Raw genomic sequence first — 26,745 nt, forward strand, 5'->3', positions numbered from 1 at the left:
TTTCACAGACAGCTAGCACTTTCTAATTTGCATCATGCAAAGTAAATTTTGTGAATGTGGTTGCTTGTTCCTGCTGGAGTACAGCTTTCTCACCCTCTTTCCTGACTTCTCCCATGCGTAAAGGTTGCAAATGAGGGTTGTCTGCTTCTCTAGATTGCAGAAACTCCACCTCCTTTCTTGCTGCTGATCTGCTCATTACACTTTCTGGAACCAGAAAGTGAAACTTTGCCAGCTTTGAAAAGTTCCCACTTGTTAGCATTCAGAGTTTACTTGAATTGAAGTTTGTATCTTGGTGTAATTTTTGGTGCAGTTGCAAAGCAGATCTTGCTGCAGTTAATGATACTAATGTTGGTCAGGGACAAATGTTGGTCAGGGAAAGGAAAATTAAATTTTAGTGGCAACCCTGAATGACCATTTAAAATCAGCACTGCTTGGATATTTCTCTTGGATTGTCCTGTTTGGAAAGCAATTAAACATATGTTCTGTCACCGAGACAGCCTGTATATATGCTAATCTATAGCAATTTAACAAACTGTGCAACATTTATCTGTTTTAGATGTGATGCTTTTGGTTTTCAGACTTTCGTGTTGTGTTAGGTTTCTGAGAATGTGTTTAACAATATTTTAGAGTATATTAGGCAGCTATTCAGAGTACTATGATTTTATGGTAATGTTGTAGAACTTAACATCCTATTTGTTTTACATCACATCGGGTATCTTTAGTAGGAAGGTAGCTGATAAGTGCCAAAAGTGAATGAGTGCTCAAGAAGCTTTACACATATTTGTTACAGAAAGAGACTATGGTCAAGATCCTCAGAGCCTTATTTTTATTTTTTTTATATAACTTGCATTCTGAATCACAAACCACCTTCAGTTTCAGAAGCAATTTGACTTGTGGCTAAGGGACTGTTTTAGAGGTAGAATTCAAACATTTTTGGGCAAACTCAAGTTTTTACATTGTTCTTTGAATTCTGACTGATATATGTGATGAACCAAGAAAAATGTGTCATTTACCAAAAAGTTGTTTCTCGGTTTTATTGTCATTTCTAAAATCCGATATATTATTATTTATATTACGTTTAAATTTAGTTAAGAAAATAAGAACATAAGAGAAGCCATGTTGGATCAGGCTAGTTGCCCATCCAGTCCAACACTCTGTGTCACACAGGGACAAAAAAAAACCCCAGGTGCCATCAGGAGGTCCATCAGTGGGGCCAGGACATTACATTTAAATTTTACCTATGTGTCTGTTGCTTAAACTTGAACCTGAAGGGTTACTAGCATCCATTCAGACTTTCTTAAGGTTTACAAGCTCAGGATTCTTAAGTAGTGTAGGGAGTGTTGTGGAAATCTTTCAGATGTGAAAATCATGATAATGAACTGAGCAAAATGTTGAAGTTCCTTGACTCTTGAAAGTTAGTAGAGGCCTTTTCTGGTTTCTAAAGCATTCACAGATGTTACCTGCCTGTTTTGAAATTTGTTTCAATCCTCATGGCACAATCATAGTTGCATCACTCAGTATGTTTCATGTTTGTCATCAGATGAAACATTCATATACCCCAGTATGTAACTGGGGCAGAGAAAAGGCAAGGTGCATTACTGCTGAAGACCTATATTTAGTCTATTTTGGTTTTCACTGCATGTCTAACACCTTTTCTAAATTTGTATGTATTTAGTAGAGTTGTCAGAGATTAAGCTTGGATCTTTTAACTAATATAATTATTGCCAGTGCCCCAGAATGAGCTATTAAAAAGTGCAGGGTTTTTTGGTAGAAAAAAGCCTAGCAGGAACTCATTTGCATATTAGGCCACACCCCCTGACATCACCATTTTTCACACAGAGCTTTTTTGTAGAAAAAGCCCAGCAAGAATCATTTGCATATTAGGCCACACCCCCTGATGCCAAGCCAGCTGAAACTGCGGTCCTGTGCGTTCCTGCTCAAAAAAAGCCCTGAAAAAGTGTGAGGAAACTTAATGTAAACAAAATAAAAGCTACAGGTCTTTGTTAGGAAGATACTGTTATTTTTTTCTTTTTCATACTTTTACATTTATTACCAGAACCAAAATAGCTTTTAAAATGTCTCCTTAACTGTCAGCCTTACTACTCTGAAATCTACATTTTGTCCCATGCTAGTTAATCCAACAGAGCTTTAGTTGCATGATTTATCAGTTAAAGGTTGCCATCTCAGTATTTACTAGTGCTGTGTTGAACTAGTTTTTCTGGAAAATAGTTCAGATATTGGTATAATTGCAAAATAGTGTTTTGAATTGACTCTTTCCAGTGGTATACTTTAATACATAAAAATGTAATGTTACAGGCACAGAGGGTGGCTTGCCAGGCGGCTCTGTTATGTTCTTTTTGTACAAGAACGAGATGTTAATAAACAAATGTTTGCAAATAATGTGACGGAAAATGTGCTGAACAATAGCAGGTAAGAGTGAAAATACAAAATGTTGTGATCTCAAATTTCCAGTTCATGAATAGCAGCTCTTGGGTTTCTTTGGAATAGATCTTAATAAAAGCCCTTTTGATCAGTGAATCCACCTTTCCCAGCATGTATGATCAGGACTTTGCAACATTGGCTCCCTTATCCTTCGTACCTTCAGGTGAACTAGTTAGGGCATTATTGGTCCTTGTGCTAGTGATGTGTGAATTATATAGTTGTACCTATGTATTTTGTAGTTTCTAGAAGCCCTGCTACTTAGTACTGTAACTCATGAAGGCAGTTAATATATAAGGGTTTAAAATGATTTGTTTTACAAGCAATATATAGAGTTGTTTTTTTGTGTCTCCCCCCCCCCCCCCGTATGTTCTCTAAGTTTAAATATGAAAAATGCATGAAATAAACATATTTAGGGTGAGAATCATAAAAAATATGCTTTTGCTTACAAAATGCTTCACAATTTATCACTTTTTTTAAAAAAAGAACTAAGTGGCATACTAAGTAGGGAAGTTCCTGTTTCTTTGATATTGAGATTTTATTTTCTTATGAACACATTAAATGAAATCTAGTGAAGGATACAGCTATTTCTGCCCTTAAAGTCTGTTATAATGTGCCTACATCTTTCTTACAGTATGCATTTTAAGAATCTTTCTTTTTGGTTTCAAACTTTCAGAGTGCAGAATGCCATTGTAGAGGAAGCTTTAGAAACGTCTGCTGTGGGTGGTTCTGGTCAGCTGGATCCCAAAATCCTTGGTAAAGTCAAAAAGAAAGCAAGAAGAATTCTTCAGGAAATGGTAGCAAATGTCTCCCCTTATTTGATCAGGTAATAAGAGTTAGTTTCGAGTTTGAGGAAATAGGCTCTGCATTCATAGATACTTAATTTTGCCTACTTTTGCCTAGATTTTTGCCTGTGATATAAGTTGAACAAACACTATATATATATTCTGATGTGAACCTTTTCATTGGGCAAATCTGAAACTATTCATGACAAAATGTTCTTTTAAATTTCAAGTTGTATTGGCACAACAGTATCTTCTGTTGTTCAGGTCTAAACTGGATCAAAACATCTTGCTAGGTCTTTGACTCTGTAAACTGTCCGGGTACCATTTTTACAAGTGTGAATCATACAACCGAAAACCCTTGTGCTTCTGTGGATATGTAGAATTTTGTGGTTGGTTCAGAATTTTTTCTTTTCTACTGTTGATTGCCTGATCATGCTTTATGTTTAAACAGTATTATACATTTTAAAGTCGGTACATACCTATATCTATATTTTTGCTAGGTGAGAATTGTTTCTGATTATAACAAAAGGTAATCTGCATGCGAAACATTAATTCTGTTACACTGTTCAACTATTATTATTCCTTTAGGTTAACAGGATGGGTATTGCTGAAATTATTCAACAGCTTTTTTTGGAATATCCAGATTCACAAAGGCCAATTGGAGATGGTGAAAGCAGCAACTGAGGTAAAAAATAGCGGAGAAAGAATGTGATATACAGACAAAGAATACAACCAGACTTGCTATTGCATGCTACATATCATGTTGCTGCAGTTGGCGGCTAAAAAGGCTAAATAGATAGGCCACTGGCTGTGCCCACTGACCAGTTCCTATAGGCTCAGAGATAAAACTCTTTAAACAGTAAAAAAGGGAGTCTTCCATCAAAGCCTCTATGATTTGCTGCATATCAATTAAATGACAGTTTGGGAGGTATTTGGAGTAACAGATTGATGTACATAATTGTTCTGGTCTCTTCGAAAGGCTCTGTTAGTGTTCACAGTGGAAACAATATCCCTGCTCATGTTGAAGAAGAAGGGAGAGTCCCTGCATCCAAAGGAACTAATGCTGTGGGGGCATGATAGAATGTCCAGTTGCTTGCATGCTTGTATCCTACGCTATTTACTTTATGTAGGGAATAAAATATCACATCTCCAGGTTTCTCTAAACCAGCTAAGATTCTCCCCTCCCTCCCACCCCCAACACTGCTTGCAGCTTGTCCAGAGCTGCTTCTGGTAAGCTTCAGAATGGAGAGGGGAAGAGGAGGGAAGCTTCAGCTGGCTGTTCAGAGCTGCTTCAGGTGAGCTGCTGAGAGCATCAGGGTGGGAGAAGTCTCAGCTTGTTTTCCTAGAGCTGCTCCAGGCAGCCAACTGAACCTTCCTTATCAACCTGCTGCTCTGTTCAGCTCTTCTGGAGCTGCTCTGGGGATGCAAGCTGAAATCTCTCCCTGTCCCTCTCCCCTCCTCTCCCGCCACTCTCAGCAGCTCACCTGGAGCTGCTCTGGGTGAGCTCGCTTAGGCTCTCCCTCTCACTTTGGTGACTCGCCTTGTGTGGCTCCAGGTGGGCCTCATGGCATCTCCCAGTTTCCACCATAGCCACCACCACCAGGACTGAAAATAGGTGCATTGTCTGCACGTGTGCAGGTAACACTTTTTTTTATTTGGGGGAGAGTTTAAAACCCCTGGTTTTTTTAATGTCAGATTTTTATGCAAACCTAGGGTGCCCTCCAAGTTTGCAGAAATGTCTGTTCAGTGCAAGTGCGGTCCTGATTTGCAGATATATGTATCTGCAGATAGTGAGCACACTTGGAAATTTTTTATATTTAGTATATATATCCTATTTTAAAATATTTTAAACTTGTGTTATTTTATTTTTGCTATAAAATCAGGTTAAGCCTTTGACAAGTGCAAATAGCCATTGTAGCATGGCTGTGGCAAGATAAATGCTCCTACTCTTATTTGGACTTAGCATTCCTTTTGGTCCAGTTGAAGCTCTATGTGGAAGGGCTTGAGGGGCCCTTTTACTGTCCTCTTTGCACGTCTTAATAGTGGGGTACAAGCAGGCTTGCCAGACCCCCTTCCCAGTGAGTACTTCCTTGCCCCCACTCAGCTGGCTGGCAGGGAGGGGATAAGAGTGGTGACAGATGTGTGGGGGGGGAAGCCAGTAGCATCTCAACATGCTGACATCGCTCCCCATGTATCTGGAAGTGATGTCAGTGTGATACTGAGAGTGCTTTGGCATTTGGGCAAAACTCTGTGGGTTAACTATAGAGTTGCCTGAATGCCAGACCATCCCTGGAAATGTGCTAATGTCACTTCCAGGCACACAGGAATGGCATCAATCCAGCAATGCCACTATGTCACCGGTGATACCTTCCTGCCCCTGGTAAGTCCCTCTGCCTGTTGTCCTGTTCTTTCTGGCAACCCTGAAAGGTACAAATGTATTCACATTCACAGTACATAACATTCACAATTCTGGGCTTAGAACTGTTGTGGCAGTATCTTTTATGTTTTAAAGAAGAACCACATGAGGCCTAGTTCAAATGAAGGTGACATGCCTGTGTTTGGGCTTACTACATACTTTAGGTGGTCTGATTTTATTGAATGCTTTTTTGTCCATACGTTCTCACTGTATAGAAAATCAGAATGTTGGGTAGATGGTTAAGCTAGAATTTGTCTCCATGACGTTCAGTTTTCTGCTCTCATATAAAGGAACATACAGACACAGGAGTCCCTACCTGCAATTTGAAAGGGTACAATATGGGTATAGGGAAGAGGCCATAGCTTGCTGGTAGAGCATGTGCCTTGCATGCCAAAAGTTATATTCCCTGGTATCTTAAATAAAAGGATCTCAAAGTAGCAGGTGTAAAGAAAGCTTTTTTCTGCCTGACACCTGGAATGCTGTTGTCAATCCAAGCAACTAATTCTGAACTACATGGATCAGTAGTTTGATTTTATATAAAACAACTTCATATTTTAATATGGAACCAAATAATGTATAAATATAATGGTTTGATCTTAGATTATTTGCCATTCTAAAATGTTCAGAGCAAAATATTTTTTAAAGTAATGTGTGCAGACTAATGGTGACCCAGAGGAATATTGTAACTCTTAGAACAAAGAGCAGCTGTATTATTTGAATTAAGGTTATGTTGTGGATTGCAAATCATCTCGTTTATTAGATAAAGCAGGTTGCCCTACTGCCCCTGCAAACAAATTGCAAAGTACTGTATAATGCTTACTGAAAGTTTGTAGGGCCTCAAATAGGGATAGGAAGAAGTATCTTATACTATAAAATTGCTGCATTGATAAGAATATCCCTTAAAACATCAGACAAGATACACATGTAAATGAATGGATTTACAGAGTTTAATATCAATAGATCTAAATGCTTTCTATAACATCTAGTGCAGGGGTGGCCAACGGTAACTCTCCAGATATTTTATGCCTACAGCTCCCATCAGCCCCAGCCATTGGCCATGCTGGCTAAGGCTGATGAGAGTTGTAGGCAAAAAACATCTGGAGAGCTACCGTTGGCCACCCCTGATCTAGTGTTTCTGAGTAAATATAAATTCTTAACTCATTTAGATTTCGATAATAGGCACAATATCCAGTGACAGTGGTGAAAATAAATAGTATAACCATTGGTAGGAGTGACATTACATCAGTGGAAAGCTAGCCAAACTCCATTTTGAACATGGGTTAAATCCTGTTGAATAGATCTGTGTGTGCAATAGATGGATTTCCCCCCTTCCATTGCAACCTTGCCCCTTTTACTTCTCCTGGATCTCCTGTTCCCCTGAAGCTGCATTGGGGGATCATATTAGGCTGCAGTGAGATAGGGGATGTGAGAAAGTTGCTTTGTGAGCAGAAATTCTACTGCCTATGATAAACCTCAACAGCATCCAAACCAAAGATGACTTCTGTATTAATGTACAACAGTGTTCAGTTTGAAAGAAGACTCTCTTGTCCCAAACCCATGGTCAACATTCAGATCACTGTAAAAACTTTGATGCCCTGCAAGGGTGGCTATGTCAACAAGCTCCTACTGTTAGACGGTCAGATCAAAAGTTGAATCCAGAGGCGGCGGCAGGACCTCAACCAGTCCATATTCTCTCCTCCCACCCCTAACAGAGTTTGGCATTTTCAATGTCTTGTGTTTTCTGATGGGGACTGAGCATGTACATTGCTTATCAAGCCCTTTTTAGTGGGTTTACCCCCTTACAATTTACAAAGTAATAATATTCTCATACCTGGGGAGTTCCCTGAGTACACAGGACCTTTTATCTGTGGCCCTTTTTTTCTTTCCTACTTACTGTTGTTTTGAGGCCTGAAAGAAATTATTGGGAACTTCTCCTCCCCTGCTGTAAGTACTCAGGGATTTGAGGAGTCCAGTTTCTCTTGTCTCTCTACCCCCCCCAATCCCACCTTTAACTGACTTTCAGCTGCTTTTATGCTCTGTTTTAGGTTGTTGTTTTCTTTGGTCCATAGGCAAAGTTGATTTTTTCTGCATATCTAGAGAGTTTGTCAAATGTGTATCTTAACTGTGGGTAGCCTGACTTCACTATTTTTGCAGAAGCCACCCATTTTATTATTAGATATAATAATGGAATAATTGCAGTGCTGTATAAGAAATACACAACTTTTAAAGAGTTTAAGGAATTTATTTATATTATTTCTATTCCTTGCTCCCCGCAAGTGGGCTCAGGGCAGATCACAACATTAACTAATATATTTTTGTTTTGATTATGTTATGCTACACAACATATTAGGGAACATGATTTTATTCAATGAAAATAAAATGAAAATTTGCATGTAGTCAAAAATCATACTGGATTTGAAATACCTAACATTTATACGCAAAACAACTTAGTGTATGTACTGTTATTTGTAGTATAACTGTATTGTAACTGTCAAATACTAGATAGTGAAAAATATTTCTGAATAATAATTTTATTTAAATCTGGAGTACTTAGTTATCTTTTGTGTAATCTTTTTTTTTCTTCATACAGCTAAATTTGCCACTTATCTTCTTACCTGTTCATAAATCTCATATCGATTACCTACTTCTCACATTTGTTCTTTTTTGCCACAACATCAAAGCACCCTACATTGCAGCAGGGAATAACTTGAACATCCCCATTTTCAGGTAATGTTATGTATACCTTCTGTTTGATGATGGTCATTACCGTACCAAACTAGACCTTGCCAAAATCTATAGCAAACTAACATCCATATCGTAAACAAATAGATTTGTTCTACTAACAGCAGCACCTTACTTCAGTGCAAGGTGCTGTTCCCCTAAGCAAGAAGCTGTGAAGAGCTTCTCGCATCAGGGACTGTTAATACAGTCCATGGAATCCAACCCAGAAAAATATGGCAGGCAGTTGTTACATCATGTTGTCAAGTGTTCCCATTTTCTCCATCTCTTTAAAATCCACTAAAATTGATACGTCTTTATATGTGAGTGCTGAGATCAAATTAGAATGCTCTGTAGGGCCTATGGGATGGGGATTCAATGTCAGGATCATCTCATGATCCTCTAAATAGCAATTCAAAGGCCCTTCTGCAGAGAGTCCAGAGTTTATTTGATGATGAGAAACAATCTTTATATGACAGGCTGATTGTCACTAAGGAATGCATATATTAATGGGTTGTGCTGATGTTTGTGCCAAATGAGAGACTTTTGGATAAACTACAATAACAGTGGGAGAGTGAGTGGTATATAATTTTAGGTGTGATCATTTATTTCCAGTATTCTAGTCCTCAATTGCACAAGCCAATCAGTAATAGATTTTTCCTCCACTGAAGAGAGAGCCCTGAAGGAATTGATTAAATCTGTCTCAATAGCATACGTAGTTGTGGAGTCCCCTACTCGACTCCACATGGATGGAAGTTTCATTCCAACTAGTGGGATCACTGTTTAAAGGGTTAACTGATCTACTGGGCCCACTCTTAAATGTGACTTCAACTTTGCCCCTAGAGGCCCTGATCTAAAAAAGGGTGCATAAGATGTTTTTTAAAAACCTGAAGGGAAGATAAGATTAAGATGCAAGTTGTAGTATTACTTTGAGTTCATTTTTAAAAAAACAGAAAACTAATACCATTATTGAAATTCTGAAAAGCAGTGTAATTGAAGCTGATAAAGGCTTTGAATGCAGCCCAGCAGTATGTCACAACCAGTGGTACCATATTGGGAATCCATACTTCCATCTGAACAAAGACATATCCTACTAGCTCTTTGAGGATGCTTGTCATACCTAGGAGAATGGGAGTCATTTCAGCAAGGTGTAGTCCCACATTACAGAGGTGTAGATGTGAATAACGATCACATGGACAGAGCTGTTGGCATGGGTCTTCCCATGGGATTGACACCCTTTAAGGAGGAAGCGTCCTCATAATGAATAAAACTATCCATTAATTTGATAATACTTTGGTGTACACTTTCTGTAGTTATATCCTGTGTACTTCTGATCTGTGCATGTTTGAGAATCTCCTGTACTTCTGTAGGTACATTTATGAATGGCACCCTTGCCAAATATAATAGAGCCTTTGTTCCAGTGCCATGCACTTGGTATCAGTACTTGGCTAATCCCTTCTTATGTAAATTGTAAGAAAACGTTATTGTGTAACTTGCAACACTCAAGTGCTCATCAATAAATGACAGAGTAGGCAGAGACTATAATTCTTAGTGTCAATTACATAGTTTAGTTGGGGAGAATGTACATATTGCAAAATTGTTTCACCTTAATTGTATTCTCCTACCTTTTAAAGAATTATATAGGTCTTTTTTTCAAATTGTGGTTTATTTTAGAATTTCTAAAAATTGTAAAGCTTTGGTCATTATGTATTAGCATGTTTATTAAGACAATTATTTCACTCATTAAGGGACACATTATGAGGTATGTTAACTGAGTAATAATTTGAATTCTGATTAGGAAATGGAATTCAGTAAACTATCTGTTACAAGCTACAGGATGGCCTCCAAATTTATGGTGCTTAATCTTGAGGTCACCATCAGTTGCACAATACTTAATGGGCAAAAACATGCCTGTGTGGCTGAATCAGTTCATATCTCTAGTTCAAGGCACTATTAATTAAGAAATGGTAGTAACACTTGGATGAATTTAAACACTATTATGACACTTGCCAGCTAATCAGAAAGTAGAAAAATGTATAAGAATGTTTGAAACCAAATGAGATAATTAAAATGGTACATATGAATTTTTGGTGAATATTGCCATGTCTTGGTTCTGTGCATCTAAGTTTCATATGACTAACTTTTTGTGTAGTGTCAGAACTAGAGTTAATCTATGGCTTTCTTGTGTAACGGCAATGGTGAGCAAGTTGTACTTCCTAATCAATATCATTTGTGGATTTACAGTTTCTGTTAAATGTTAATCTGTTAACTCACTAAAATGACCAATGAATAAATATTTCTTTATCTGTAGTACCTTGATCCATAAGCTTGGAGGGTTTTTTATTCGGCGAAAGTTGGATGAAAGGCCCGATGGCCGTAAAGATGTTCTGTACAGAGCCTTATTACATGTGGTATGTACTCTCACCTCTTTTTAATTTGAAGTTTATCTCTGAAATTATCTAAGTCAGCTTTAGTGTGTGCAGGGTTTTATTTTACAGATATATGTCAAAAGCCAGAGGCCTGCTATTGAATATGTTCCAGATTGAACTGCAAAATCAAAACTGTGTCTTTTTAGAGCAGTTTGTGTTTTTGTTTTATATTTCATAATATCAATTTCTGATTGTTTCAATGTGCAGTCTGTACTCTGGACAAGAGGCTGCTTTTAGGACAGAATATGGAGAAATAGAATGGTTTCACATTGGCTAAGATGTATTTTATTTCAGTGTTTGTTCATTCTACATGCAGAACATATCATAAGAAAAACTAGATTATTTAGATGAAAGTGGAATGAAAATTGGTGGAAGGAACATTAACAATTTCAGATATGCAGTTGACACCATATTACTGGCAGAAAACAGTAAAGACTTGAAATGACTACTGTGTTGAACTGTCAAGGGTTAATGCCTAACATAGTTTGAGAACCTTTGAATGACAGGGTGTTCAAATGGAATTCTGTGGAGTTAAGCAATGACAGTTGGAAACTGACAGCTGAAGAAGATGGAGTTAAGCACTGACTGGGAAGGAGGCAAAAGGAGTGAGAAGATCAGAGAAGATCCTCATTCAAGCCAAAAAGGGAAATTGCTTCTAGTGAAGTGATGCAACCCCTACTCAGTGAAAAAGGAGATAGGTCTTAAAAAGAAGAGTGATCCCTGGTCTGAAGAGTGATCCCTAATCTGTGTATATAAAAAGAGTTTAGGAACTTGGTTGTATGTGCCTGTCTTCTAGACTTTAAGAGTCATTGAATCTCAGAAACCTATGCATGAGTGTTTAAGCAGAAATTGAAAAGAAAGCCTATCTGAATTTTTTTAAAAAATTTCTTGAATAGTAGAAACACTTGTTGGCAAGAAATGATCTGGAAATAGTGATTAAAAGTTATTTCATTTTTATTACTGGTTCACCTCATACATCCTAGCCCTCATTCCACCTGACTAAATTAAATAAAACATTTTGTTTTCTTTTAACTTTCTAAAGTATCTTGTGTGCCATATCAGAACCTGAATATAAGGAAGTGATATTGTCTCTTCTCTCAGTTCCCGCTCTCCTGTCCCTCTCTTCCACTCCTCCCATCCCTCCCTCCCAGCCATGCATCTGATCCCACCTACCCACCAACCAACTCTCCATCCCTGTCATCTCCCTCCCATCCATCCATCCCCTACCACCTGCCATTCATCCATCTCCTACTTCAGGGGTGACAGATGTGCAGCCCAGGGGCCACATCAGGCCCCCAGAGGGCTCCTATCAGGCCTGAAAATGCTTGTTTGTGTTTTGTTGGCTTGTTAAGCCAGGGGTCTCCTGGGTGCAACTGAGTTTTGCCTCTCCCTTTTCTTTGTATTCATATCTTCATGTTCCAGTCTTTCTCAATAGGAAAGCAATGTGAGATATTTAGACTAGGAATAACAGCAAGCCAGTGAAGTGGATTAGGCGGAGAATGTATGTCCAGACCAAGTTCCTTTGTAGACTGGGGATTTTAACTTAGGCTTCCCATATAAGTAGGCTGATACTGACCACTATACATTGCTGTGTCTGTATTCTTGCACTGCTTCATAGGACTTGTAGTTATTTCTTTGAGGAAGACTACATATTTGTAGACAAACACATAGCCTTCAGTCTGTGTCATGTTCTTGACCAGCACAAGAAGTAACAAAAGCTTACAATGCGCAGCCATTTCATGTTTTCCACTGGGTTTAGGCTCAAAGCACTGACCATGAGATTTCTGTAATGAATGTAAATAAATTAAAGGTAGGTTTGCAACTTACAGATACATACCTGAACAGCATACTCAAGATCGCTACAGCACAGACACTGTCTCCAGATTTTGTTGCAATAATTGAGAGCAAGAGGTGTCAGTTACAGATTGTTAAATGAACAAAATATTGCAAGAGTGCTAATCTTTTAAGTTTTAAAAAATCTTTGTGTATGCGTCCTTTATAAAGTTTATATCTCTGCTACCTGGAATTACATTTTATGACACACGTGGCCTCTCCCTACAATGTCTCATTTATGTCAGATCTGGCCCTCATAACAAATGAGTTCGATACCCCTGTCCTACTGCCTTGGCATCCATCCATCTATCCATCCTTCTCCTACTGCCTCCTATCTATTCTTCTCATACCACCTCCCCTACCTCCTCTCATCTGTCCATCTATTCCCACCCCCCCGAGCCTGTTCTACGGGATGGATGGGCTATCACATCCCACCCTATCCATCTATCTAGGGCTTTTTTTTGTAGCAGGAACTCCTTTGCATATTAGGCCACACCTCCCCTGATGTAGCCAATCCTACAAAAACTTACAGGGCTCTTAGCACAGGGCCCACTGTAAGCTCTTGGAGTATTGGCTACATAAAAGGGGTGTGGTCTCATATGCAAGGGAGTTCCTGCCCCCAAAAAACCCTGCATCTATCTACCCATCTCCTACCAGCTCCCATCCCTTCATCTAACTATCCATCTACTACAACCCTCCATCCCTCCCTTACCACATCCCATCCCTTCCCTATGACCTCCCGTTCCTCCACCCATGACTCCTTTACCACCTCCCATCCCTCCATTCATCTCCCATCTCCTACCACCTCCCAGCTCCTTCTACCACCTCCCACCTTTTAAAGATTTTCTATTCCTTGGCTCCATCATCAACCAAAATGGGGACTGCAGCCAAGAAATTAGAAGGAAATTGAGATTGGAAAGGACAGACATGAAGGAGCTAGAAAAGATACTAAAATGTAAGGATAAGTTGCTGGCAACCAAGATTAATTCATGTTATAGTATTCCCCATTACTTGGAAAGTTGGACAGTGAAGAAAGTTGACAGGAAGAAACTATCTGTGGTTGTGATGAAGAATTTTATGGATACTGTGGACCAGCAAAAAGACTAATAAAAGGGTTCTGGATCAAATAAAACCCGAACTCTCTCTAGAAACTAAAATGACTACATGGAAGCTTTTATACTTTGGTCACATTGTGAGAAGGAAGAGTACAGTAACGCTAGGAAAAGCTGAAGGCAGCAGAAAGAGAGGAAGATGCAATATGAGGTGGTTTGACTGAATCAAGGAAGCCAAGGCCCTTAAGTTTGCAAGACCTGAACAAGGCTGTCAGAGATAGGACATTTTGGAGGACATTAATTCATAAGGTTGCCATAAATCAGAAGTGACTTGTTGGCACTTAAACACACAATAGAGATTTACTTTGTAATTGTTTTTTTTCACTGAGACCCAAGTCAGATTACAAAATATAGAAAAAATTCAGTCAGCACAATAAGACATCCAATAAGCAATATAATAGTTCTAGGATAAGAGAAAACTAAGTACACAGATAATGCAGTAGTCTCAAGTTTATATGTACAGAAATGCCCTATTGAACATTTTCATTTTGTATTATGAGAAGACAAGAGTTACTGGAAAAGACAAAGCTAGAAAAAGTTGAAGTCAGAGAGAGAAAGCGACGCAACATGAGATGAATTGACTCAGTCAAGGAAGCCAACGCCTTTAGTTTTTAAGACCTGAACAAGGTTGTCAAAGAGGATGTTTTGAAAGACATTACTTTGTAGAGTCACCATAAGTTGGAAATGACTTGATGGCACTTAATACACACATCTAATAGCTATTTGCTTTGTAGTCTGATTTTTACACTGAGACTCAAATCAAACATAATGCAGTAGACTCAAGGTAAGACATGTTGAATGTTTTCATTTTGCACATTCTACAAAATGGTAGAATTTGGGGCCTTTCTGTCCTCCTCAGGTAGCTGTCCTGCAAGCTAGGAAGCCACAGCAAAGAATGAATGTATATGGGCAGGGTGGGGCCTTCAGGAGGTTTTGTTCAAATAAGCTCACGTGTTAGAACATGGTAGGAGAGGTGGTCCTGCAGGTATATGGGTCCAGGGCCAAGATGGGCTTTGTATGTGATGACCATTCCTTGAATTGAACCTGGTAACTGATCAGCGACCAGTGGAGTGATTGCAAGTGTGCATGTGCTGTGCATGCTCTGGCTAGACATGTGGTTGATCCTGAGGTATATTGTAAGTGGTCTAAAAGATACAACTGGTGCTGCTGGGTAGAGAGTATTCATAATTTATACTGCAACAGCTTAAGGATGCCTGTGGTCTTGCTTTACCATTTGTCTATGTGAAATCCCAATAAAACTAAATCATTGTATGTGCATTAAAAGTTTATTTTACTAAGTACTTTGCTAGAAATCTTATTTCAGTTCCTGCTAATGTAGATATTCATTCACTTCCCATAACAAATTGTGTTTCCAAAAGAGTGAAGACCAAACATTTAGAAATGAGTTGCTTATAGTCTTGGTTCTTATCTTTTTTGTAAAGTATGTTTGTTACACAGTATTGAAAACGTAAAGAAATCTGAGGTGTGAATTCATGTTTCATCCAAACATGATCTGGTTTAGTGATGGTAAGAACAGATTAGTATTTTTTCTTTTTTGTTTTTCCACTGGAATGAGTAAATCCTTATTGATCATGTGTCCCCACACCAAATTTAGTCAGACTTTTTGATGATCCTCTAAATCTAGCTGGTCTGTTTGGTGCATATGTGGATTGTGTTTTTCATTTGTAGCACTCACCCTACATATCAGCTTTTTGGAAGCTGATGGAAGTGTGCTTGCACAGGAAAGCTTATACCATGAATAAAACTCTGTTGGTCTTAAAGGTGCTACTAGACTCAAATTTTGTTCTGGAAAGCAACACCTGTTGTTTTTTTCAAAGGATATGTAACACTTTTTAGTTTAAAAGGCTTTCTGTGTTTAATTGCATTGTACTTTCTCTGCTGGACACTGTTGTTGTGTGGCCTGATTTAACTGTTTAGTTTTAATTATCTTGTTATTTCCATTTACAAAGCAAAGAATGAAGGACAGACATTCATACATAAAACAAAAATAACTTCTGTCCAATTTTGTTTTTCATTTGTTTAGCATGTCCAAGAGTTGCTTCGACAGCAGCAATTTTTGGAGATATTCCTGGAAGGCACACGATCTCGAAGTGGAAAGACAACCTATGCAAGAGCAGGCCTGTTATCTGTGGTGGTGGATGCTCTTTATACAAATGCTGCTCCTGATATACTAATTATACCAGTGGGGATCTCCTACGATAGAATAATTGAAGGACATTATAATAGTGAACAACTGGTAAGAGAGTTTGTAATGCTGTTGTTTGCTTTGAGTGTTTTCAGTTATAACAGTTTTGATAACATGTTTTTGAAGTACAAATCTGAATTTCATTTGTAACATGAATGTGAGAGAAAATGACATATACATTATTATTAAGCAAATAGTATTCTAAGTATCCAAATAGATGCTTAGTATGACAAAATGTCCTGATCTGGATTGCCTGGCTAACCCAGTGTCGTCAGATCTTGGATGTTAACAGGGCCACCCCTTGGATGGAAGTGCTTTGTAGAGGCAGGCACTGGCAAACCACCTCTGAACATTTCTTGCCTTGTAAACCCCCAGAGAAGTCACTGGACGCTAGCTGTGACTTGATGACATTTCCCACCACTATGACGATATAGCCATGAGCCATATATGATAGTATAGTGGTAGAATTTTAGAATATATTGGTTTGGATTGTATTTCTTTTTAATATTAAATGTAATTTGTTTTATTATTGGGACTTTTTCTTTTCATTGTTTTGTAGGGAAAGCCCAAGAAGAATGAAAGCCTGTGGAGTGTAGCTAGAGGAGTCTTCCGAATGCTACGGAAGAATTATGGATGTGTTCGTGTAGATTTTGCCCAGCCATTTTCCTTAAAAGTAGGTTGTCTTCTCTACAAGTCTGTACAGCTAAAGTCAGATTTGCTTGTTGTCCAGTGATTCCCAAATCCATTCCTCATGCAGTAACCACATCTGAACAGTTGAAGCAGTTCTTAGCAGCCTACAGTGCTTACCTATGTATAGGCTTTGTTAATGGCAGTCACATGCATGAGATAATAGTGGTGCCTTAGATTAGATCCATTCTATTCAAACAGGTAACTATTATCCCTGATCACCTCCTTTCATCCATATCCCAAACATTTTGGCTTGCCTCCTTGTAATTCAGTTTGTTTTGCTGACTCATTATCTGTCTGTATTTGTTATTGAGCTCTTAGAAGGCAATACAGAATAATTTCTATGTGACAGCTTACGTAGTAAAACTTGCTTTAGATTGACCCTCTGATTCTAACATACATTTACGTTTATAAGAAGATGGTGCCTATAGCAACATGCTAACCTGGATTTTCTAAGGGAAGTACTATTCTACCCCCCCCTCCTGGATTTTTCATACATTCAAAAATGTATGTACAAATCTTTTCAAGCTGCACCCTGTTGCACTTTCCATTGATCCCTGCCAACTACTCCCACCATCTTCATCCCTTCACCTGTGGGAGCCTTTCCTATCAGCTTTGATAATTAAGCAAATTTCATGTTCAGAGGTGATGCAGCAGGTACTAAGAACAAACAATAGGGAAGGCCACAGACTTCATGCATTGATAGTGAATTTCCAGTGGTATTCATATGGCTAATCTAGCAAGGGAATTCTGTCGTTTTGTGCAACAAACCTAGTAACCACTGCTGTCTTCTTGGTGTACTGGAAATATTTGTCTCTAAATTCTCCGCTTCCCCACCCTGTAAACAACTCCCCATTTTTTTCACTTATACTGTCTTTGTCTTTTACTGTTTGCCAGCTATCTTTAACCCATACAGGCAGGCCAGTCCTAATGTCTGTGTTCTTGTTCTGCCTTTATCATGCAACAATGGCACAAACTTTTAAAGATGGGTTGCCTGCTATCCAGCTAGCAGCCAGCCCCTTGTATGTCATAATGAGTCAAGCTGTTTCCACCACTAACCTTGACTCCACTCCACTACCAAAGTTGTCTTTGTGGGCTATGGGGACTCAAAGCAACTTACATTGTTCTCCTCTCATCCATTTTGTCCTCACAATAGCCCTGTGAAGTAGGTTAGGCTGAGAGTGGCCCACTTAAACAGGCCCGTCCCCCTCACTTTCTGAAGTTGCACTGCAGTGACAGTTCACTTCCAGGAGTAAAGTGAAGAAGAAGAGATTGGATTTATACCCTGCCCTTCACTAAGAGTCTCAGAGCAGTTTACAATCTCCTTCCCTTCCCCTCCCCACAACAGACACCCTGTAAGGTAGCTGAGGCTGAGAGAGCTCTCAGAAAACTGCATTTAACATTCCACAAGGAGCATACAAATAATTGTGTATATTTACAGGAGTATTTAGATGGTCAAAGTCAGAAACCTGTGCCTGTTCCCCTTTCTTTGGAACAAACTCTCTTACCAGCTGTACTGCCTTCGAGGTAGGTATAGAATTGTGGAATTCTAAGAAGTTGTATTAGATAATCTTTTGCTAAATATACTGATGTTTGAAAACTGCTAAATTGCCTTAACAAACCAACTCAAAGCAAATTTCACAGTAAGTTTTCATGAACCTACCCAATTTAAAATTCTGCTGAGATGCTTCATAAGGGAGAAAATTGGTCCATTTAGCTACATGCTATGTATTCTGATTGAGATTGTGGAGATAGGCTAACAATCCAAGATAGGTCTTTTGCAGCATCTAGATTCTTTGACCAGTGATGCTGGGGATAGAACCTGGGACTTCCACATGCAAACTGTGTGTTCTACCACAGAGCCAAAGGCTACCTAGCAACTGACTGACTTTCCCTATTTTTGCTCATGGCACTCTCCTATTCCAAGGCAAGGTTCCAAACACATTTCCCCATTCTCATCATAGTGGATCCTGAACCAAGGAGTGTCTGAACTGAGGAGTTATGCTGTGTGCTCCAGATTGGCTCTAGTGTATCATGTGATATTTATTTGCCACTTGTAGCTTACACCAGAAAGCTCAATTCAATTCAAATACGGTTTCTAGGCAGACCCCCTTCCAGTACAAAGCCTATTTAAATTCTGCATCAGCAATCCACATTTTAATAAATACATAATTTTTCAGAAGTTTCTGCCAACACCAAATGAAGGGAAAAGTTGCTGTTTAAATTAAGTAAGAACCATAAGATTTTATCTTAGACATTTAAGCAGTGGTTTATGTATTTTTCTAGGCCTAATTATGTAGTAGAAGAAGGTACTGAAGCTGCCATTCCTGATTCCAGGGATTTGACTTGTGAGCCTTTGAGAAGACAATTAATAGCTAACTTGGCAGAGCACATAATGTTCAGTAAGTATTTGATGCAGATCTGATGCAATATCTTTTTCCTGGTAGGCTGGCAATGAACTTCACTGTGCATTTTACCAGTTTTTTCTCTCTAGTCAGAGGAGAAAGTCCATTTGCTGGCACATCAGCTTACCTCCTTACAAATGCTAATTACTCCAGCAGGAAGGACCATGAGACAGATAAGCCTCCCTCCCTTTCTCATCCCCCTTCTCCTAGCAGGGAATAGAAGGGGAGGTGGTAATTGCTAGACAGGCTACAGGAAGGGGCTTTCTAGAGACCTTTACATCATAAGCAAGTAAACAGCAATGTAGTACAGCAGTGGTTCCCACAGTGAGCTTCTTCGACCATGTTGGTCATGCTTGACCAGGCAATGACAGCAGAGAAGTCTTTACCTGGGCTGACTGGGGTCAAAGGTGGAAGAGACACAGATTTGTTAAAACAACCTTGCAAGGGGAAAGCAGTATCTCTTTTCCTGGGGATGCTGAGCTGAAGAGACCTCTTGTCAGAGGGGGGGAGCAGATAGCCATTTTTGGATCATGCAGTTAGCCCAAAAAGCTGGAAGCAATTGCTAAGGTAATGGGAGATTTTTAGAGAACTAGAACACCTAAGATAAAGAGGCTCTCCTAATTTTAACATCTAGTTAGGGTATGTTTTAGAGAAAGGGAGAGAGGATTTTGTTTTACCAATTTCTTTTGTTTTTCCTTGCTTCAATCTGGTGTTGTGCTAAAAATATGCTTGTAAACATTTCCTTTTTAATAAACATTTTAAACTTTGCTTTCGGAAGCGGTTCTCTATCCACATAGACTGCCATTGTTTTGGCATGCTATTTTAAAATGTACGAGGAGGGTGGAAGGCAAGCAGTTGGCAACTCGCTATTCCCCAGGGGTGCACAAAGCATGAATCTGTCCCTGAGGCAACCAGGCGCTGGGCTAGTGGGAGACACTGAGGCAAGGCCTCAGAGCCTTAGAAGGGGAGCTGAGGGCTCTGGTCCCTTCAGTGAGAAATCCCTATAGATCAGATGGTGATGGCAGCTATTGGGAGAAAGGAAGAATAGCACTTCCAGGGGAGTTAAAAACACCAAGGAGGGCAAGGCAGAAATGGGGTCTGCGGGTCTGAGCAAGCATGTTCTGCCACACCTCGTTTTGAGAAATTGTCATCACTGCATGTGTTTTTGTGTCTGTCATTTTCTTTTCTTGTGTCTCTGTCATTTAACATAATAGCACTGAGAGTAGCATTTTTCTGTGTTCTCAGTTACTGAACATGTTCATTATCAAGTACTCTGTTCAGCTATGTAAGTGCTATTTTTTTCACAGCCTGCCCAATATTTACATTTCTCAGCTATATTAGGATTTAATTTTCTCAATAACTGTTTTCAAAAAAAGGAAGAAAAACTTTTTAAAAGAAAAATTCAGGTGGTGGAAGGAAGAATTCGGGTAATTAAGGGAGATTTAAGGTGTAAATAATGAACATTCTCATAAGAAGACAAAAATAAATATAAATATTGAGGGAAATTTGGTATATTTTTATCAAAAATATTTTTTGTAGACATTGTCTTTATTCAGAACAAACTGGTATCACTTCATCGTCCATCAATTGCATTAAGAATTTACTGAACAATGAAGTAGATGCTAAATGTGGTATCTAAGATTCTACATGACAATCAGATTTTGAAAAGCTGGTATTAATGGACCAAGTTCATCAATTTTGTTGAATAAATTAAATCGTTGCTTGCAAGATATAGTTCTGATCCTGAAGCCCAGACTCTGCTCAGTGACTATTTGCAGGTAACTCCTGACTCTTAGGCAGAGTACCCAAAGCCTGAGGTCAAAATAGGATACAGAATGATCTTGACAGACTGGAAAACTTGTCAAAACAAACAAATGAATTTTAACGGGGATAAATGTAAAGTTCTGCATTTAGATAGGATATGGGGAAGACTTGTCTTGGCAGCAGTATGTGTGTAAAGGATCTATGCGTTTTAGTGGACCCTACACTGAACATGAGTCAGCAGTGTAATGCAGCACTAAAAAGGCAAATGCAATTTTGGGTTGTGTCAACAAAAGTATAGTGTCCAGATCACACAAAGTGATGGTATCACTTTGATCTGGTTAGATCTCACCTAAGTATTGTGTTCAGTTTTGGGCACCATAATTTAAAAAGGGTATAGACAAGTTGGAACATATTCAGAGGAGGGTCTGGACCTCTCACCTACAAGAGAAGACTGAAGGAACTGGGTGCTTGGAGCCAGTTTGGTGTAGTGGTTAAGTATGCGGACTCTTATCTGGGAGAACCGGGTTTGATTCCCTCCACCTGCACCTGCACGAGTGGCCTTGGGTTAGCCATAGGTCTCACAGGAGTTGTCCTTGAAAGGGGAGCTGCTGTGAGAGCCCTCTCAGCCCCACCCACCTCACAGGGTGTCTGGTGTGTAGGGAGAAGAAAAAGGAGATTGTAAGGTGCTCTGAGTCTCTGATTCGGAGAGAAGGGTGGGGTATAAATCTGCAGTCTTCTTCTTCGTCTACATTTAGCCTGGAGAGAAGACGACTGAGAGGTGATATTATTACCATCTTCAAGTACTTGAAGGGCTGTCATACAGAGGATGGTACGCAGTTGTTTCCTGTTGCCCCAGAAGGTTGGAACAGAACCAAAGGGTTGAAATTACATCAAAAGAGTTTTTAGCTAAATAGTAGGAAGAACTTCCTGACAGAGTGGTTCCTCAGTGAAACAGGCTCTCCTCCTTTGGATGTTTTTAAACAGAGGCTAGATGGCCATCTGATAGCAACTTGGGCAGATCATGGGAAGGAGGACAGGAAGGGTTGCATCAGTGCTCAGTACTCACGGCCCTTTTTTACATGTTCAGGGAAATGCCGATTGCCACTTTGGGGTCCAGCAGCAATTTTCCTTCAGGCAAGTTTGGCCAAGGATCCTGCAGGGGGGGTTTTGCCATCTTCTGGGCATGGAGCAAGCGTCACTGGGTGTGTGGATGGAGGTATTTGTGAATTTCCTGCATTATGCAGAGGGTTGGACTAGATTATCCTAGAGGTCCCTTCCAACTCTATGATTCTAAAAAGTTTTAATTGGATTTTGAATAAATGGGCAATTAATTGTTATTCCTTTGAATTTTAATTTTTCTTAATCAGTTGAACAAACAGCTATTCTGAATATTGGTTATTATAGGGTAGGGCAGAGTAAGGGGCACTAAGGATGAGTTTATGGAACTAAGGGGTGGTGGTATGAAAAAGTTTGGGAACCACTGATGTAGTACATTTGAGTGAAATAATTATATATATACACACACACACACACAACTGACTATGGCCTGCGTCATACCTTGATGTTATAAAGAGGACATTAAATACCTATAGCAAATTAGCATTCACCTCAAAAGTACAAATACAGGAAATCAAATAATTCTAGCTAAAAAGCTAGTTCAATAATACATTTCCACATGTAAATTTATTTTAAGAAAAAAGGGTTGGTGTGTGGAAAGAGCAAATTCCTGACATAATAAAAATCTATGAGGCAGAACAAGGATTTTCTCCACATGTGGTAAACTGGTCTGACTAGAACTCTGGTGGCATATTTACTTCATATTCCAATAGTTTCTACCAGATTTCAGCACTGTGCAGAGACAGAACCTTGGGGTGCCACTTGCCTACATGGCGTAATTGCCTGGTCAAGCATGATCAACATGGTCGAAGAAGTTCACTGTGCTACATTGTTGTCTACTTGCTTATGATGTAAAGGTATCTGTATCAGACAAAGAATTATCAGGTGAAAATATGCAAATAATATGTATTGTAGCTTATTCTTTGATATGTATTCTTCAATCCAATATATTTGAAATGACCTTGTTAAACTAATATGAGGAATTCAGTTCTGGCCAGAAGGGGGCGGTAGGAAAAAAGGGGGTAGAAAGGTGTGAGAGAAAGAAAAATGAGAAGAAGGAAGATAGACAGGGCGCTGAGGAGAGGCAGTAGTGATCAGTAAGCCCCCAGGAGAACCTTTCAGCCAGAACTGTCTCCCTCAGAGGTCAGTGGCCATCTGATGGTGTTCTTGCCTGACGGGGCCAGCTGTGGGCGGAGGGGAACATAATCAGCCAATAGTAAGGCAGAGGCAGATAGAAAGCCAATCCTGCAAGAATGTGAGGGAAGCTGCAGTGGGCGGGTGACAGAGAGGCTACCCAATGGTAGCAGGAAGTGGTGACAGAGTGCCCATAGTTGGTACAGTACAGTCCCAGTGACTGCAACAAATTAGGATGCTGGGATTTGCCACCATGGCTTCAGTTTTATGACTAAAGGATTATTAAGAATTTGTGTACAGATTAACAGTGCCATTGTTGTGTACTGTAAGCCAAAATGCCCTCAAAACGAGGATGGGGAATTGTCAGGTGGGCACCTGGCTTAATCAGGAACTTTGACCTGTGTATACAGGATTCCACGTCCAGAAATTAATGCTTAAAAATATTAGGGACTCTAATTAAGTAAAACAATTACAATTTATTCCAGAAAAATATAGGCTTACATACAAGATAAAATACTCATAAAATCATTCATACAGTCCTGAGAAAAATAGAGATATAGAGACAACACATGGGTAGACAAACAGGGTGATAACTACCAATTGTAGTCTTCAAGAAGGCTCCAATGGAGACGATAGAGGACGCGGGAAATGGGACCCTCAACTGGCCAAGAATCGGGGATGGATCTAGACAGCGGAACTGGGGTACTGCTAGATGCACACCTGAGTGGAGTTGGGTCAGAGGTTAAATAGGCTACCTTAAACCCTCAGGGGCTGGGAGGTACGAGGGAGGAGAAAGGGGAGGCTCTGCAGTGACCATAAGGGCTGGACTTCTGCAGTAGCCAATAGCAAGTTAATTGGTGGCCCCTAATTGGGTGCCCATGACTGACCAATGAACAAGCTCGGTTCAGGGGTACCTGGTTGAACTTTCAGGTTGCAATGGACCAAGGTGAGGCTCCAAAATGATAGTTGGGGAGAAGAATGGGAGACATTACTGGGTGGGGAGATGCTTAAGACTATTACACTTATCTAAAAGGGTGACAATAGAAAGCCAAATCATTGCCTAGGTAACACCCGGTTTACACAAAGGAACTTGGCTCTGGCAGAAGATGGTCTTTCTCTTCTTTAGTCTTCTTCTTGGCACCAGTCTTTGTCTTGGGTTTTGTTGGACAAAGGCTTGGGTGGTCTGGCAGGATCCATGCCTGGATAAGCTTGATGGTTCCATGAGTGGCTCACATCTGTTGCGTACGTGTGCCTCCTGTTGTTCTGAAATGGAGTCTTGGTACTGCTGGAAAATAGCTGGTGTTAGCCTCCCAAAGTGGATTCTATGATCAAGGCTGAAAACCGCTTGGTCTGGATAGCTCCTAATGGCGCGCTTTTCTTCCGCTCCAAGATAGAGATGGCGTTGCTGGCGCTCTTTCCGGAACACGGAGCGCTGCTGTAAATCTATGTCCTTCTGTCAGATGTGTGAGAGCTCTGTCTCTAGGCACTCTGGCACCCACACGGGTGACTACAATGTTCTGGAGATTAGGGGCCTTTCCTTACAGTACAGGGATTCTAAAATAGTTAAATGCCTTTAGGTTGCATCAGATAAAACTGTTTCTTTCTGAATATAACTAAACAAATACTTAAACACTTATTCTGTTGATAGATCCAGTTGGATAGCCATGTTGGTCTGAAGCAATGTGTCAAAGTTAGAGTCCAATAGCACCTTTAAGACAAACAAAGTTTTATTCAGGATGTGAGCTTTCGTGTGCATGCATAAAACTTTGTTAATCTTAAAAGTGCTATTGGACTCTAATTTCGTCACACATTCTGTTGAAAAGGTGAAGCTTTTTTGGAGTAATAATATAGCAAAATATTTCTATAATTTACAAATAACTAATTTGTTTCCAATGGCATTCTAAGCATTTCAGTTGCATAGCAGAGCACCATATAGCTTTATTTTGTTTGCTTTTAGCTGCTAACAAGTCATGTGCTGTGATGTCAACACATATCGTTGCCTGTTTGCTGCTCTACCGACACAGGCAGGTAAGGCTGCTATGCTGCTGCATTCACCAAAAACTCTTTTTGATGTGGGTTTGCAAAATGCCAGCAATGTTGTATGTTTTGTGCTCAAGCAATCTGTATTGTTTTGTACTTATATCTTGTGTTATAGGAATGAAATGTACACCCCAGTCACACCTGATGAAGATTGACTGACCACTTAAATAGGAATAGACATAAGGAACTTTATTCAAGATTTAACATAGATTAACTTAATCTGGATTGTACTCATACTATGCACATCCATACTGCACAATCTCCAATGAATATATAAATAAGTGAATATATTAGGGAAGAAATATGTTGGTGATTTTTAAAATGATGTTCTGGTTACCTTTTGTTTATGGAGAAAGGGAGATGTTTGGATCAGATTGGATTTAACTGTCTTCGTATTAACAGTTAAAATAGATTTCATGTGGTACTTTATTTTGTTCAAGATAAAAATATTGTAATTGTGTTTTTTAAAAAAGAAAAAAGTCCCTGTGTAATAATTGTGGTTGCTATGAAATTAAGCAGGTGTTCATCTAAGCTTCTTGTTTCACTTTGCTACATGGAACAGTAGTAATCTGATCTCTCTACCTTTGCCCTTAGAGAGGCTGTGAGGAAGAATGAATTGTAAGATGGATAAAATAGTGCAATCATGCACAGAGTTACACCACTGAATTAATTGGCTTAGATTGTACTGTGTTTGGACAAACAGTTTTATAGTTGAGAAAATAGATATTTGTCTCTTTTAGTTACACAGAAGGTCTGTGTGCCAGATTTCTGAGCAGCAATTAATATTAAGGCTCAGATATATAGAATAAAACAAAGAAATTCTGCGCCAGTGGACATCCTACTGAAATAAATGGCTTGGTCATGGTCTTGTTTGGTAGACCATGCTATATTGTTTCAAGCGTAGGTTCTTAAGCAATTCAAAAAATGGGTTCATGAATGTAACTGAATGTGCTTGAGACCTCCTTAGGCCCTTGTCTTGGTTATGCCTGGAAATTGCAGTAAGCAGCTAAGGTGCAGGATCTATTAAGCTGGAAGATAACTTGGATTTCTAAATAGGACAAAACAACTGTGCTAAGTATTAAAATTTTAAGGTACAATTTCATGTAGTGAAAAAAATTAGAAAATCATAAATTATTAATATAAAATATGCCCTTGGAAAGAGTGTATAATGCATATATAGGAAAAAGTTGCAGAAGTAGTTAGCAGGATAGATCTTCTCCTGCCTTCCACAAGCGTTCTTGTCCTGATAATCCTCTCTGAGGGTTGGGATAGCCTTTCAAGCAAAATGTGCCACAGAATTTAAAAATTACAGCTATGGTGGACAGTTGGCTAAAGTCTCTGCTTCCATCAGCTTCTGCAAAGCGGAACAAGGAGATGATTTTACCCAATCTCCCCTTCCTTGCTTCCTGTGGCAAGCTTTGCTTGTGAGGCTCTCTCAGTGGTTAGAGAGAAGTTTCTGGATAGCAAGTTGCTTAGGAAAGGAGAAAGCCCTAAAAGTCAGGGTGTTGACTCCTACCAGTGACATTTGTATCTGCTAACTTTATACATTTTGGGAACTGTCAACATCAGAATTGAACAGTATGACCTAAATTATTTTGAATTATCTTGGGGATGTTCAAAATATCAAGAAGTATATGTGAAAACTGTTGTTTATATGAATT

At 39.3% G+C, this 26,745-nt stretch overlaps 2 protein-coding genes across 4 annotated transcripts in view; one reads left to right on the forward strand and one right to left on the reverse strand.

Moving 5' to 3' along the window:
- Positions 1-22,331, reverse strand: part of ACSL5 (acyl-CoA synthetase long chain family member 5) — a 214,804-nt gene extending 192,473 nt beyond the window's left edge. The window contains exon 1 of the mRNA XM_060241679.1: positions 22,320-22,331. The gene's annotated coding sequence lies outside the window, so the exon portion shown is untranslated. The remainder of the gene's footprint in view (positions 1-22,319) is intronic.
- The window catches only part of GPAM (glycerol-3-phosphate acyltransferase, mitochondrial), a 47,060-nt gene that overhangs the window by 6,532 nt on the left and 13,783 nt on the right, over positions 1-26,745 (forward strand). For all 3 annotated transcript variants that reach the window (XM_060241670.1, XM_060241669.1, XM_060241671.1), the window contains 10 exons: positions 2,317-2,430; positions 3,116-3,265; positions 3,813-3,909; positions 8,231-8,367; positions 10,670-10,769; positions 15,777-15,989; positions 16,498-16,611; positions 18,067-18,152; positions 18,912-19,027; positions 25,002-25,072. In XM_060241670.1, the coding sequence (XP_060097653.1) occupies positions 2,317-2,430; positions 3,116-3,265; positions 3,813-3,909; positions 8,231-8,367; positions 10,670-10,769; positions 15,777-15,989; positions 16,498-16,611; positions 18,067-18,152; positions 18,912-19,027; positions 25,002-25,072 (1,198 nt within the window). The remainder of the gene's footprint in view (positions 1-2,316; positions 2,431-3,115; positions 3,266-3,812; positions 3,910-8,230; positions 8,368-10,669; positions 10,770-15,776; positions 15,990-16,497; positions 16,612-18,066; positions 18,153-18,911; positions 19,028-25,001; positions 25,073-26,745) is intronic.

This window comes from Heteronotia binoei, chromosome 6, assembly GCF_032191835.1.
Source record: "Heteronotia binoei isolate CCM8104 ecotype False Entrance Well chromosome 6, APGP_CSIRO_Hbin_v1, whole genome shotgun sequence".
Lineage (NCBI taxonomy): Eukaryota > Metazoa > Chordata > Lepidosauria > Squamata > Gekkonidae > Heteronotia > Heteronotia binoei.